At 42.9% G+C, this 13,692-nt stretch overlaps 1 protein-coding gene across 8 annotated transcripts in view; it reads right to left on the bottom strand.

Moving 5' to 3' along the window:
* LOC111868860 (dystrophin, isoforms A/C/F/G/H) overlaps positions 1-13,692 on the bottom strand; it is a gene marked incomplete at its 3' end in the record, with an annotated part of 149,664 nt that overhangs the window by 99,096 nt on the left and 36,876 nt on the right. Inside the window, 1 exon segment of one of the 8 annotated variants that reach the window (XM_033753201.1) lies at positions 9,899-10,266. Within the exon segment in view, the coding sequence (XP_033609092.1) occupies positions 9,899-9,917 (19 nt within the window). 8 annotated transcript variants of the gene reach the window in all.

Raw genomic sequence — 13,692 nt, 5'->3', positions numbered from 1 at the left:
GCTATTGTTGCATCCATCCTACTCAAAACAGCAAACACAAAACATCCCTTCAATAATTACGATGAGAATGAAGAAACAGTGGGGTGTAGCATGGTGAAGAGAAAAAAAAAAAAATTGTGCCAGGATCGAACTCTGATTCCTCGATCGCCCAGCCCATATCTTATATTAAGTGGACTATCCCTGCTGAAATGCATGCCAGTATGATTAACTGACGCAATTTGTACTAGCTAAGATAAATGGAGTGCCGGTCACAGTAGCCGAGCGGTCTAAGGCACGGCCTCTACTTCCAGTACTTTTTGCCACTGACAACCCTCAGAACCAAGCAGATCCAGTGTAGAAATTCTATCTTGAACNTTTCTGTTTGTGTACAGGTAGAGGCCATGCGACGAGTTGATCACTCGCCCAAGGAGTCCTACCGTATGTGTAAGATCTAGAAAAACCGAAGTGAACGGAGAAGTTCATGGAGGTAGTAGGCCTAGGCCCACTGGGGCTGTAGTGCCAAGGAAAAAAGAAAAAAAAAAGGATAAATGGAGAAGGGAAGATGAGAAACGCAGTGGTTCTTATGCAAGTGAACTATACCGACCAAGCGACCGCTCCTTGTCGGCGAAGTTAGTGCCAACTTTAGCGGATATACAGAGTGTCGCATGGTCAGCGCAACGAATCCCCACGGCCGTTAATTTCGTTTTTCTTGACCGGAGCCGCTTTTTTCCTTGAAATAGCTCCTGAAGTATCCTCACGAGGCTGAGTGGATCCCGTTCCAGACCCACAACTTCTCAGAAACGCTGGGCAGCGCCGGGAATCGAACCCTGACCTATGGATCTGTAGGAAGGAGCTCTGACCAATAGACCACAGAGGCGGTCCTTCCAAAGACCCATGCTACCGGAGATATGAATACTCATTAGATTCGAAAATAGCATGAGGATGGAAGGTGTAAATCAGGGAATAAAGACATGAAAGCGAAACTGAAGTTTGTTTGGTTCTGTTTTGTTATAATACATAACTCTGTGTCCACTTCAAACACCAAGTTTTGGTGTTACACAGCTTAACATACCTCTAACTTTGTTCTCCCATTTGCACCTAGTTCTCAATAAACACTTCCCAAGGTTTCTGTAATTCTATTTCATTCGCAGAGATCGTAATTTTCTTATATGCTATGTCCTCGTTTATGTTTAACCATTTAGTGCATACAAATTAATAAAACTATGTTAGGTACGCCGATAAAGAAGAAACAATATTGGATTTGAGGATCTCACGGCCATAACTATGAATAATACTGTGACGTACGCAACGACTCGGTAAACACATTCCCGCGGGAGCCTTCGCGCGCAAAAACAGAATGTCTACTGCTAGGCAACAGATCAGTCAACAAGCCTTCTCAACAACAGACAGGCTGTGTTTCCTGCCGTTGTAGCGGAAGCTACTGGAAATACTGCGAAATCTGCTGTACTGAGCCTGGACGGACAGAGGCCCTGTATATATTTTATATACATTTTTAACGTGTTTAACGTACAAAATGTAAACATCTTTTGCATTATAACAAATGACTTACTACTGCAGACAATGACTTTGACAAAAGGAAGACCCGTCCTCTCGTCAGAGACGGCAGCCCTCAATAACAAGACTGTTACTGTCAAACAGTAATAAATATCTGGTCATGAGCCCCACACGGGGCTCGACACCAAGGCTGACTGACTGTCAGTTGCAATGTGACTTTGATTCTGATTTTGTGTGGGAGAGTTACTGTCCAGAATTGGGTCGAGTTCTGGTGATGGCTGTCTTAGATGATTAAGAATAAATGGTAAGAAAGGCATTAGGCCGTGAGAAGAACACTTCATATACGAATTGAAGTTACAGTGAGACTGTTATAAACCCGTTACCAGAACACGACTAGTGGACTACCGACGACCCTAGTGCGTATGCAACGGTGAACTGTAAAGTTTGTAGATCAGCGCCAGCGCTGTAATTGCCTGTAGTTACGAGTTGTGTGTATAAAGTGTCAATAAAGCCAATCCAAAACCACGTCTAAAGTCAGCCCTACACGTGACAATGCTGTCTTACACGGCCATACGGAAAGACCTGACGTTATCAGTTAATGATAATAACATTCATCACACTGCGAGACACAGCAACTCACTTTTGTCGAAGTGTTCCCTCTAAAAAAAAGTACTGTTTTCTGGGATGTGACACCGTGTAATCTGATAGAATTTGACCTCCGTCTTCATGATCGAACAGTACACGACGCAGCCGATCACCATGAATCTTGACCTACTTTTCGACCCTGGAAGATGTAGGCAATAAGTTTCTCTAACCTCAGCATTATTTTGTTTAAACAACAAAATTTAACGAGGACTCTTTCAACCTGTTCAGCCACATGTCAATTTCGCTTATAACTGGGACACAGGCTTCCCCCGCCAGCCACCCACTTTACATGGAGAGCAAAACTGCAAAACTCTACAGCCTTATTTGGAAACCGTCAACTTAACTATGGTTCGTGTATGGGAGAATGTTTACTGAGTAATCATTAATATTATACACGTAATGTTAATACATTCATGTTTATCGAGCATTACATAAGCAATTAGCGACAGCATCAATGTTTATAGGGGAAAAAAATCAAACAAAAGTAGTGCCGAGTGATGTAGTCCCTTCTCTGCCTTTCTGAATAACAAAACAATCTCTCACAAAGACGAAAAAGTAGCTTTGAAATAAACAGCTCCAAAATAGGTCGAGTGAAGTTGTCTGTTGCATCCTACCGTCAAGCGTGAGGAGGGAGGGGACACTTCTGCCTTCCCCCCCCCCCCTGCGAGGATACATCTCATGGCAAAACATCAATCGAGCAAAGCAAAAAACGATTCGTGGAAGGCAGTCAGGGAGCCCAACCGCGGCCAAACTGTGCCTATCGAGTCGCATGCGGCTAACGGTACAAATGTCAGCCCCTCGTTTACAAATGGATTAAACATAAGCAATTTTGGAACAATTCCATCTATTGGGACATAACGCCGTGTAGTCCGTTGAAAGTCAACCGATGTTTCGGAGGAAGATGCCTGCTTGCTGTCTGCTTCATGATGGTTCCTTGTTTGGCTTATTCTCCGACGAGGTGACATGATCCTCCGAAACGTCAGTTTACTAGCACAGGAATACATGTTATATCCAAGGAGATAGAACTCTTCATAACCACCGGTGTGAGGACCTCAAATCCTACATCAAAACATGAATCTGCTGCGCGGTTACACCTGTGCCATCCAATTCACGTCTGCTTGCAGCTCTCTACCTCCATGTCCTGTAGTCCGCAAGCGAACTATACCGACCGAGCGACCGCCGCTTCTCGGCGAAGTTAGTGCCAATTTTTGCGGATAGAGGGTGTCGCGCGGTCAGCGCAACGGATTCCCACGGCCGTTAATCTCGGTTTTCTAGACTGGAGCAGCTATTTCCTTGAAATAACTCCTAAATTATCGTCATGAGGCTCAGTGGACCCCGTTCCAGATCCACTACTTCTCAGAAAATTTAGTAGTGCCGGAAACGAACCCGGGACCTCTGGATCTGTAGCTAAGAACTCTGACCACTAGACCAAAGAGGCGGTCAAAGCTCTCTACCTACTGAAATGTATTCAATATTCAGAAGTGTGAGTAAGACCAAATGACAACTGCCTACCGCTACGGCGAATCAGCGACCGGCGCTCCATTTCTCCTGCTTTCTGATTAATTGCTTGGCAGAGCGACTTCAAGGCTCACAATCGTTGTCGCTTGCATTGACAGATGTCATCTACTCACCAGACCGCTCAGCAATCGGCTCGGAACTCGGGAATCGCGTATATACCACACAGATTCCGAAAACGAATGAATATGCCTATAAAAGGCATCCCTGTAACAGACCGTGGAGGCTCACAGAGTTGTGAGACGTCGATGCTCTCACATTTTCTCTAGAAAATCAGCTCACAGATGGCGGTAAGGTTGCTAGCCTTACGCACCGGCCGGCAGGCCGCCCTTTACCTCCCACGAAGATTCCTGGTACTCATTTCTGTTAGAGGCTGAGTCGACCCCAGGGTCATAGTGCGGCTTGAAGGATTACGTCAATTTAAAAATCCAATAACCTCTTCGGGAACCGAACTCGCGAACTTCCGGCTAGACATAATGCCTCAACCAACTATGATACCGCGTGCCCCCCGACCTCCCGCATATGCCTTACTCTGTTCAAAACAGTTTCTCAAGCGGGGGGACCTGGCTGTTGGCTGGGTGGGTCATGAAGTCCCGGAAAATAACCTTCACTAACAATTAATATACTATTAAAAAATTAAATGTAGCAGAGTCGTTCTTGGTGCCATAAAAGTTGTTCCTTTTTAATAATATTAACAAATTTTAATGACGAACTAGTTTTCACAAAGTTTCCAAACAATTAACTACAGAAAGCAATCATAATTCGCAAAACAACCCTTTCTGAGCCAGGGCCTTGGGCAGTCGAGCAGACCATCTGGTTTTCATTTCTTCGGATTCCCAGTAAGTCTTACAGAGCAAGGATGTCAGCCTTGCGTCCAAGCCCCAACCTGGAGGTTCACGTTCCTGTATTTATGTCCTCCCAGTGACAGATTGGCCCCAGACACCGGGTATAAAAAACAACACGGGGCAGCAATTACTTAAAAGTATCTACCTGATGATGACCTTATAAAGTCGAAACATATAGAAGAAACCTTTATAAACAAAAGTGGCAACGCAGTCTACGGACACGACAAGAAGTTGCACCTTCAAAGCCTGCCCTTAAAAATTAAACCGTAACCAGAGCACGAGGAACCTGTATATTACCTACCTTCTTCAGTTTCTCGGTCGATCGACGTGATGACGTCGAATTTGACGTTCACCTAAGCTAGATGCCAGGGGGGGGGCGCTGTACCGTAGTTGGTTGAGGCACTACACTACAATCCGGAAGGTCGCGAGTTCGAATCCCGATGAGGTAGATTCTTTCAATTGACCTAATTCTTCCAGCCGCACTATGGTCCTAGGGTCGACTCTGTTTCTAACATAAATGAGTACCAGGGATCTTCCTAGGGGTAAAGAGCGGCCAGGGAATAAGGCTGACAACTTCACTGCCATTTGTGAGCCGATTGTCTAGAGAAAATGTGGGAGCCTCGAAGTCTCACAACCCTATGGGCCTTCACGGCCTCTTACATGGATAGCTTTATCTTCACCTTTTACCTCGCTGGATGCCACTTTTCATCATCAGTCCTCTGATCCTGTGGTCGAATCAACTGTACGCTGTAAGGACAACCAAGACTTAGGCCTGTTGTTCATTTAACGATGCTGACCAGTAGCTCAGAGTAGATAATGTCGAATGGTGGTGTTATCAGTAAATACAGAATTGAAAAGAATTTAAAATCTAACAGTCATTCTCCTCGAGGGCGTGAGATAAACAGCGGGAAAAAAAACTGAGTCATGATAGCTCGAGTCTCAACCGAGATTCGAACCAATCACCTCGCTAATACAACACAGAAGCATTATCGTTCGACCCAACTTATTTGGTGAGGAGTAAAGTGGTTCCAATCTCTCAGCAGGACTCGAGTGTAGTGACAGAATGTTGTAGTTTCTTCAGCACCTTAAAATAGGCCCCTCTTGCTCACTGGCATTGCATAAAGAGTCTCCAAATGCCTCATCACATCTAGCATAAGTTGACACAGTGATGATAAAAAGCCACGAAAAAGACAGGTGAACGAATAACATACATCGGTCGCCCTTGAAGAATTAACAGGTGTTCCTAAGACAGAAATTTACTTGCTCATCAACAGATGTAAGCTCAGTGTCGGCCTATATTTAACCTCACATGTGATAATTGTTCAAATTTTCTATCCTAAAAAAAATCTGCTATATTTAACAGCATCTGACATGTTGGCATTTTTATTTGAACTACAGAATCAAGAAAAGTTTTATGGAATTTGTCCCACATGTTGGAAATCCTTGGGAAATTTCTAGTATTACGGATTACATGTCCAGGGGTAGCACAGTCGGTATAGCGACGGGCTACTGGCTGGACGACAGACGGGTCGGAGTTCGAGCCCCCGTAGGGTCAAGAATTTTCACTTCTCCGTGTCGTCCATACCGACTTGGGCCCCACCCAGCCTCCTATCCAGTGGGTACTGGGGGCTTTTTCTCGGGTGTAAAACGGAGGGGGCGTGAAGCTGACCACTCACCTCTAGCTAATGCCGAGGTCACACGTCTTCATGGCATAGTGCTTAATTAGTTAAGCACACGGACAAATTTACCTTCATGGATTCCCTATGACAGGAAACCAACTCTGACAACGTAAGATCGATGTGGCAATGTAGGAATTAGAGCACGACTTCCGGGACTAAATTCTTCATTTCGTATTAACGTTTCCTGGGGCGACCCCGTATAGTCAGTCGGACAGGTAGGTGTCAAATTTTCCAGTAACACTGCCGCATCTATCTTCATGGTAAAATAATAGGGTGCCACAACCGGGAAGGTAAAGTCAAAGTTATCACTGTGCTTTATTAACAACCACGCCATGAAAATGTATGGGGGAACGGAGAGATATCTCCACGCATTCTTACTTCGACACTAGATGGAGTTGTGATCAGCTTCACGCCTCGCAAATTTTATCCCCATACTCAGTGGATCGCAGCTGGCAGGGTACCAAATTTTGTGGAGGAGAGATATTTCTTACTTCCGCCGAGAATCGAACCCCGATTTCTCGATTGTGCAACCCATATCTGAGTCACTATACCGAATGAGAAGACAAACATGTGGACCTCAAGTCTAGTTTTATGTTCACTTCGGTCCCAACGCAGCTGGTTTGTGAGAACAGCTCAGTACTGTCATGGGAGAATTCTCTAGATCAGGGGTCTCCAAACTTTTTGAACCGCGGGCCACATTAGGTAATTCAGAACTTTCAACGGGCCGAATAAAATGAGAAATTAATAACTCTAGGTATATGAGTTTTATTGAAAGCACAGAATTTCATAAACTAAATACAAAGTACGTGAGAATAAATTATCGTATATTAATGACAACAGACAGTAGCAGCAAATGCTCATATTTTCATCACAAATTATATTAAAACAATTAATGTGAATGATGGAACTCTTTTTGCATTCTTAAAATCTGATTAAATTGAGGTTCAAATTATGAAACGCTAATCACAAATAGCGACTTTAAATGTTCATCGGATAAATTTGCCCTGTATTTCGACCTGTTGTACTTCATCTGGGAAAAAAAGTTTGTTCACACAGATACAACGTCCCAAAAATGGAGATAAATTTACAAGCAAATTTCTTTAAATTTGGAAATTGCTCAGAGTTCAGAAATTTATAAAATTCGATCAAATTTCCTTCCTTGTATTTGTCTTTAATATGATAATTTTCCTGAAGTTCAATAATTTCCATTTGAATTTGACTTGGGACATCTGCAGCATCACAGTCAAGCGGATTTTGAAACAATCTAATTTCCTGAGCACTGGAATCCAAATCAGCAAATCGCTTCCGAAATTGTTCTTTCAAATCTGAAATGACTAAATTTGCAAACGAGGAAGGAAATTCTGCTTCACCCTTTTTATGCAACTCTGCACAGTATAGCATATGAACAAAGTTACAATTTTTCACTTGGCTTTCCAGAAGTATCAACTTTGCTCTGAATGCCTTGATAAGTGCAAATAAATCACAGACTAAATTATTTTCACCCTGCAACTTCAAATTCAAATGGTTCATATGGTTCACCAGATCAGCAAAAATGCTAATTTCCAAAGCCACTTGGTATCTGATAAAAGTGGTTCGTGATGGTTTTTCTCGGTAAGAAATGTATCAGTTTCATTCCTGAGCTGAAAGAAGCGCGAAAGAACCTTTCCACAGCTAAGCCATCGAACTGCAGTATAATATGTCAGGTCAGTAAGCTCGGAATCACATTTACCAGTACTCACTGGAAAATTAGTTCAATTGGCGCATTTCTGCACAATTCTTTCGCGGGCCGGATAAAATCACATCGCGGGCCGCATGTGGCCCGCGGGCCGTAGTTTGGAGACCCTTGATCGAGATAAAATATGTAAAGGCCGGTCACGGTAGCCAGGCGGTCGAAGACATGAACTCTTTCCCCTCGATCGTTCGAATCCCAGACAAGGCATGGATGTTCGGTATGTGTGTGTGTTTATTCTGTGTCTGTGTTGTCCCGTGTTTAGGTAGAGGCCTTGCGACGAGCTGATCACTCGTACAGGGAGTCCTACCGTCTGTAAAATGATCAAAATGAAAAAACAACCTCGACACCGTAAAGATATAAGAGGAACGGATTAAGTAAGTAAGTAACAAAATGTATTTTGTACGGATTTCTGGAGACACCGTTCTTTATTGCGATAAGAAATACACTACCTTTATCTGACCGGAACCACACAGTAGCTACACTTGCCTGCTACCCGAAAACGGGAACAGAGCTTCTGAAACGTCGTTTTTTTTATCCGGCCAATAGATAATATAGAAATAAAAATCTCTCACAGGACAATTTGGTCTTCCTCAAACTTTATAGACGCAAATCTCAGGGAAGTTCAACAAAACACCCACGTTTCAATGCCGCCGCAATCCCCTCAGAAGTTCCCCCGACTCAGTCCCGCCCATTTCGCATTCCGGGCACCTTCGCAGCGTCATGAACTGAAGATCCTGTATAATCGCATGGTTATTTCATTTCTAATGAGTGAAATACTGAAAAGTTTTATTAAAAAACAAGTCATAATTGTAAGTGTAGAATGAAAATTCTGGCGTGTTTGTTCTATGTGAACACAATTTATTGTTGAGTTCATTTCCATAGTTATGTGGGACTGTACAACCTCTTAACACCTAGTGTTTACTGTTACTGAAAGGGCCCTTGTAATATATCATGTCAATCAAAATCGGTTCGATGGTTATTGGGGGACATCGCAATAATCGCTTTTGTAGAAGTATGTCGCAAACCTTAAAGGAAAACTGCATTCAGCATATAACATAAATTCCATTTTCTCTATAATTTTTATTCGAAACATTTTGCTGTACGAGAGAATTACGCACGAAAGGTGCGCAGGAACTGATGTACGTCTGCATGTAATGTGTCTGATACTACTGTCCGAGTTTAGCTAAAATTGGAATAAGTTGACAAACTTACTTAGTAGAACTCCCCAATATCAACTAAATACTTCCAGCAGTTCTGGTGTTCTAATCTACGGGCAGGCTTTCGGCCGGGCACAGGTATGCGCCCAGAACAATAATATAACTAAAGAAACTTAAGAACGGGCAAAGTAATCTTTTCGGGAGGCGAAACAGTCATTACTGCCAGTTAGACATAGAAATGCTTTCATTAGGAGTATATGTACGACAATACCGCGGTCTAGATTTGATTTTGGAAGTGGGCGGTATTCTGGAAGTGGGCGGTATTTTGGAAACTTGGGTAACAACTCTGTAACTATTTATGAATCAACTGATCACTGTTAACAAATATTTTCATCTCCCCCATCACAAATTTTTCCCTGTACATTCTTTATAACATATCTGATGACAATAGGCAGTCTTATGGAAGAAAAGTTGTGTGTTCAGCGTGATTGCCTGTATGAGGTTTCCATTGTGTGGTGCAAACAGAATCTAGTAACTTTCCAATGATGACGTAAAGACTGTGTCATTATCTCGTGGTGATGCACCCTCAGTGATATTTCAGACACATTCCGTCAAAAGACCACTTGTTACGCTGTATGGGTACTTCGGGAGCTTCGCTGAACCATGCATTCCCTACATATCTCAATATCACGGGTACATACATAACTACGCTGAAGGTACTATCATGTTATTCTTTTTCTCGCGCAGCGGTGGGGGAGGGGGGGCTCCGCATTTCATTAACACACAAACTTGGAATAAACATGTCTAACGCAAGGATAACTGTGTACTCACCAATGTATACCACATCCATTTTATTACGTCAGAAAATACTGTCTAGTGGAGCCGATACACACTCACACGAGATAATGAATCAAAGCTTCACGCGTACATGTGAGAAATGTCTCCGCGACTTCACTAACAGCGTTTCACAGTAGAACTTCCAAACAAACACACAAACATTCCAGCCTTGCGATACGTATTACAACTTGTTGAGGGTCAAGATGGATTTCAAATTATCACTGCACACTAACACAGAACTTATTCCACGTCTTTATTGATAGGAGACTAGGTGCAATTTCAGTTGCCAACTTCTGGGACAACACAACAGCAGTCAGACTAGAGTAGCCATGATACAGCAAGCGAGCTATGGCAAGTTCCGGTTCCCCCTCAGGCCAGGGCACTATGTCACGTGACAAGAATTCAACCACTCGCCGCCAAACTATCTCCAGCGTGCAATGCGGTTTGCATGTTTACTGAACGCTATGGCACGGATCTTCACGTGTTCACGTCAGTAGAAGTCATAAATTATTATTGTTACTTTACCCTTCGCGGCGGTTCGCATTGCTTCAGATGGGCACTAATAAAACATGAAAACTGGGCACGGAGTTCCAGTTCTCTGCAACTTCGCATGTCTCATCGGCCCTGACAGCCATCTATTACAGGTAAGATACCTAATATTACAGTTAATATAACTATTGAGATACTAAAGTTCATAACTTACTGACCAACTAACTCCAAGGGGTTGAGTCCTTCTTGGGAAACGCACAGTTCCTCAATCACTGAGGAAATTCCCAGTATTTTATGGAACCCAAAGGTTCCTTACCGTGTTCACAATAAGTCCGCCTCTGGCCTCTACACTGAGGCAAACGAACACAGTCCATCTCCCCCCCCCCAAAAAAAAACCTATTTCTCTAACAACAAATTATAGAGGCATTGCTGAACAAAGTGTGGATACATTACTGCACGGACATCTAAATAATTATTCAGTTTGTGGCCTTATAACTTGAAGATGGAAGCAACCCAAACTGTACAGTATCACATCCTAGAAAACGTAAAGTCTCCGGCCTTATATGCGACGTCCGAGGATACACAATATGTAAACAGGGTGTCACAGAAACTGTCAGAACTGCAAGGAAGAGTTAACTCTTTGACTCTTGCTATTCATTCGAATTATATGAAAGAATTCAGTCCCTACTCTACAGGCGACATACAGCGTTTCCTTCGCTAAAAATGGCCGAATAATTCTGTTTAAGGACACAATTGCTTTTCATTCAAAGAATCATGTGAAACATAAATACGCTCTGTTAATAAAACGGTTTTCTTTAAATGTTACAGCAATTATTACAAGCAGTAACGACCGTGACTAATAATCCTGATAGCAGGATATCATATCAATCCAATTAAAAGAAAACACGGGTCCACATACTGTCCACAACAAGGAGTACAGTAAGAATTCGTGGGGCCCAAAATTACGATAGAGATGAGACCCCTGTATTGTTTAAGGAACTGCATGAAGAATGAGCAGTAGGAGTTAGAGAATTTTACTTGGATAATTACATGAACAGATCTTTTCGTAACAAAACAGTTTAACAGAAAACTAATAAAGGCTGTTAAAAAAAACGTACTTTGATAAAAATAATTGTTATTAAATAATAATATATGAGTAAAATTATCCCTGTGCTTTGGCAGCGAAAAACCAAGCCATGAAAACGTATGGGGAAGTAGAGATACAACTCCATGCGTTCTCAACTTCGGCACTAAGTTGATTTGAGTGGCCAGTTTCACATCATAAGGAAAGGGCTCCAGATACCCATTGGATAGATGATTGGGTGGGCCTCAGAAAAGATCTGGAAACTGTGGAGATAAGTCTTTCACTCCTTTCGGGAATCGAACCCTGATTCCTAGGCCGTCGATCCCGTAACGCATCGCTGTATCGACTGAGCTATCCTGGAGGACACGTGCTGAACTGCACAAATACTCAGAAGCCAACAGTTACCTGGCAACAGACACACAGCTGTTCCAAAGCAGGGAGCAAGCAGGGATGCCGCCTCCCAAATTTGTTTTCACTTATCGCAGCTGTTCGCCAGTGAGCTGTGTCCATCACTCCGATCTGACGAGATGGAGTCGGCTGTTTGTGATGTTCCGAGCTCTGCAGGAGAAGGCTACGTTTGTTTCCTCTGTCTCTCTTATCGCAGCTGTTCGCCAGTGAGCTGTGTCCATCACTCCGATCTGACGAGATGGAGTCGGCTGTTTGTGATGTTCCGAGCTCTGCAGGAGAAGGCTACGTTTGTTTCCTCTGTCTCTCTTATCGCAGCTGTTCGCCAGTGAGCTGTGTCCATCACTCCGATCTGACGAGATGGAGTCGGCTGTTTGTGATGTTCCGAGCTCTGCAGGAGAAGGCTACGTTTGTTTCCTCTGTCTCTCTTATCTCAGAGTTCGGAGATCCTCGGATTGCGAGGTCCTAAGCTGTAGCTTATTTCAACTGGCTACAGGTTGGACGACCGGGGTTCGATTCTCGATAGGTACAGGAGACTTTCTCTTCTCCACAGCGTCCGGACCGCCTCTGGAACCCACCGAGTCTCCTGTCTAAAGGATACCAGAAGTTCTTTCGCTGGGGTAAAGCGGCTGAGGCATGAAGTTGACCACACACTTCCATCTAGTGTCGATGTCAAGAATGGTGGAGCTATAACTCCATGCCCCCATATACCTTTATGGCGTTGTGCTTAAGTTTCACCTTACTCGGAGGTTTTAAAATTTATGACATCTGAACCCCCCCTTAAATAATAATAATAAATTTACGGGACATCCATAATTAGATCTACTGGGGTACATTGGGAAGACGGAGAAAACACTTCAGCACGTTTATCTTTATGGGTGTCTACCGCCTGCAACCGTTTTGTTTTGCACCTTAGTACCTATACTGCGCACAGTTACAGCTGTTATTTTAAACAACTGTTGACAACTACGTGACCCATAGTTTCAAAAATCATAGGTAATACGCAAATCCGACACTCCCCACGGTTACAAGAAAGCATTCGGCACTATATCACATAAATGGCTTTTAAATGTCTTACAGATATACAAAACAGCTCCTAAAACTATAACTTTCTTTGCACAAACAATGATTAAACGGTACAATGTTAGAAAAACATAGCACTGACATTTAGCAGAAAAACAGATAAGTCTAAAGCAATAAATTATCTCAAGAAGATTATACCAGGGATATTTGGTCACTGTCTTATGCTTTTGTGCCATACTAATAGATTTATCTCAAGCTAGAGATTTCGATACGTTGAACTGTATCTTCTGGGACGGAATGCCATGTAGTCGTTGTATCCCAGAAGACAGAACTCTTCATAACCACAGCTGTGAGAATCTGATATCCTACATGGCTCTGTATCCCAGAAGAGAGAACTCTTCATAACCATGTGAGAATTTGATATCCTACAAATGATTTGTTACTACAACTAGGATGGATAACTGGATAATGTAAACTCTTCAGTGTTGTCCGCACAGAAAACGTGCATAAATGACTTGTCAAAGTGTAGCATTGGGAAACAGCCACCAAACCAAGAATATGCTGCTGAAGACACAATTAAGGGCACAAGATTAACCACCTACTAATGAGAAGTTATCGAAGAAGCTCGTAAAGTATGGTGCAGACTAAACAGTACAGAGAAATGTGAACACAAAATTCACTCTGGATATCGGTAAAGCAGAGGCAGGGAGGCACGAAATGACAAGTTTTAATACCTACGTAATATACACAATCAGACTTTGTGTAATATAACATGGGCACAAAGGTG

This window comes from Cryptotermes secundus, unplaced genomic scaffold, assembly GCF_002891405.2.
Source record: "Cryptotermes secundus unplaced genomic scaffold, Csec_1.0 scaffold523, whole genome shotgun sequence".
Taxonomy (NCBI): domain Eukaryota; kingdom Metazoa; phylum Arthropoda; class Insecta; order Blattodea; family Kalotermitidae; genus Cryptotermes; species Cryptotermes secundus.
This window is presented reverse-complemented; position numbering and strand designations above follow the sequence as displayed.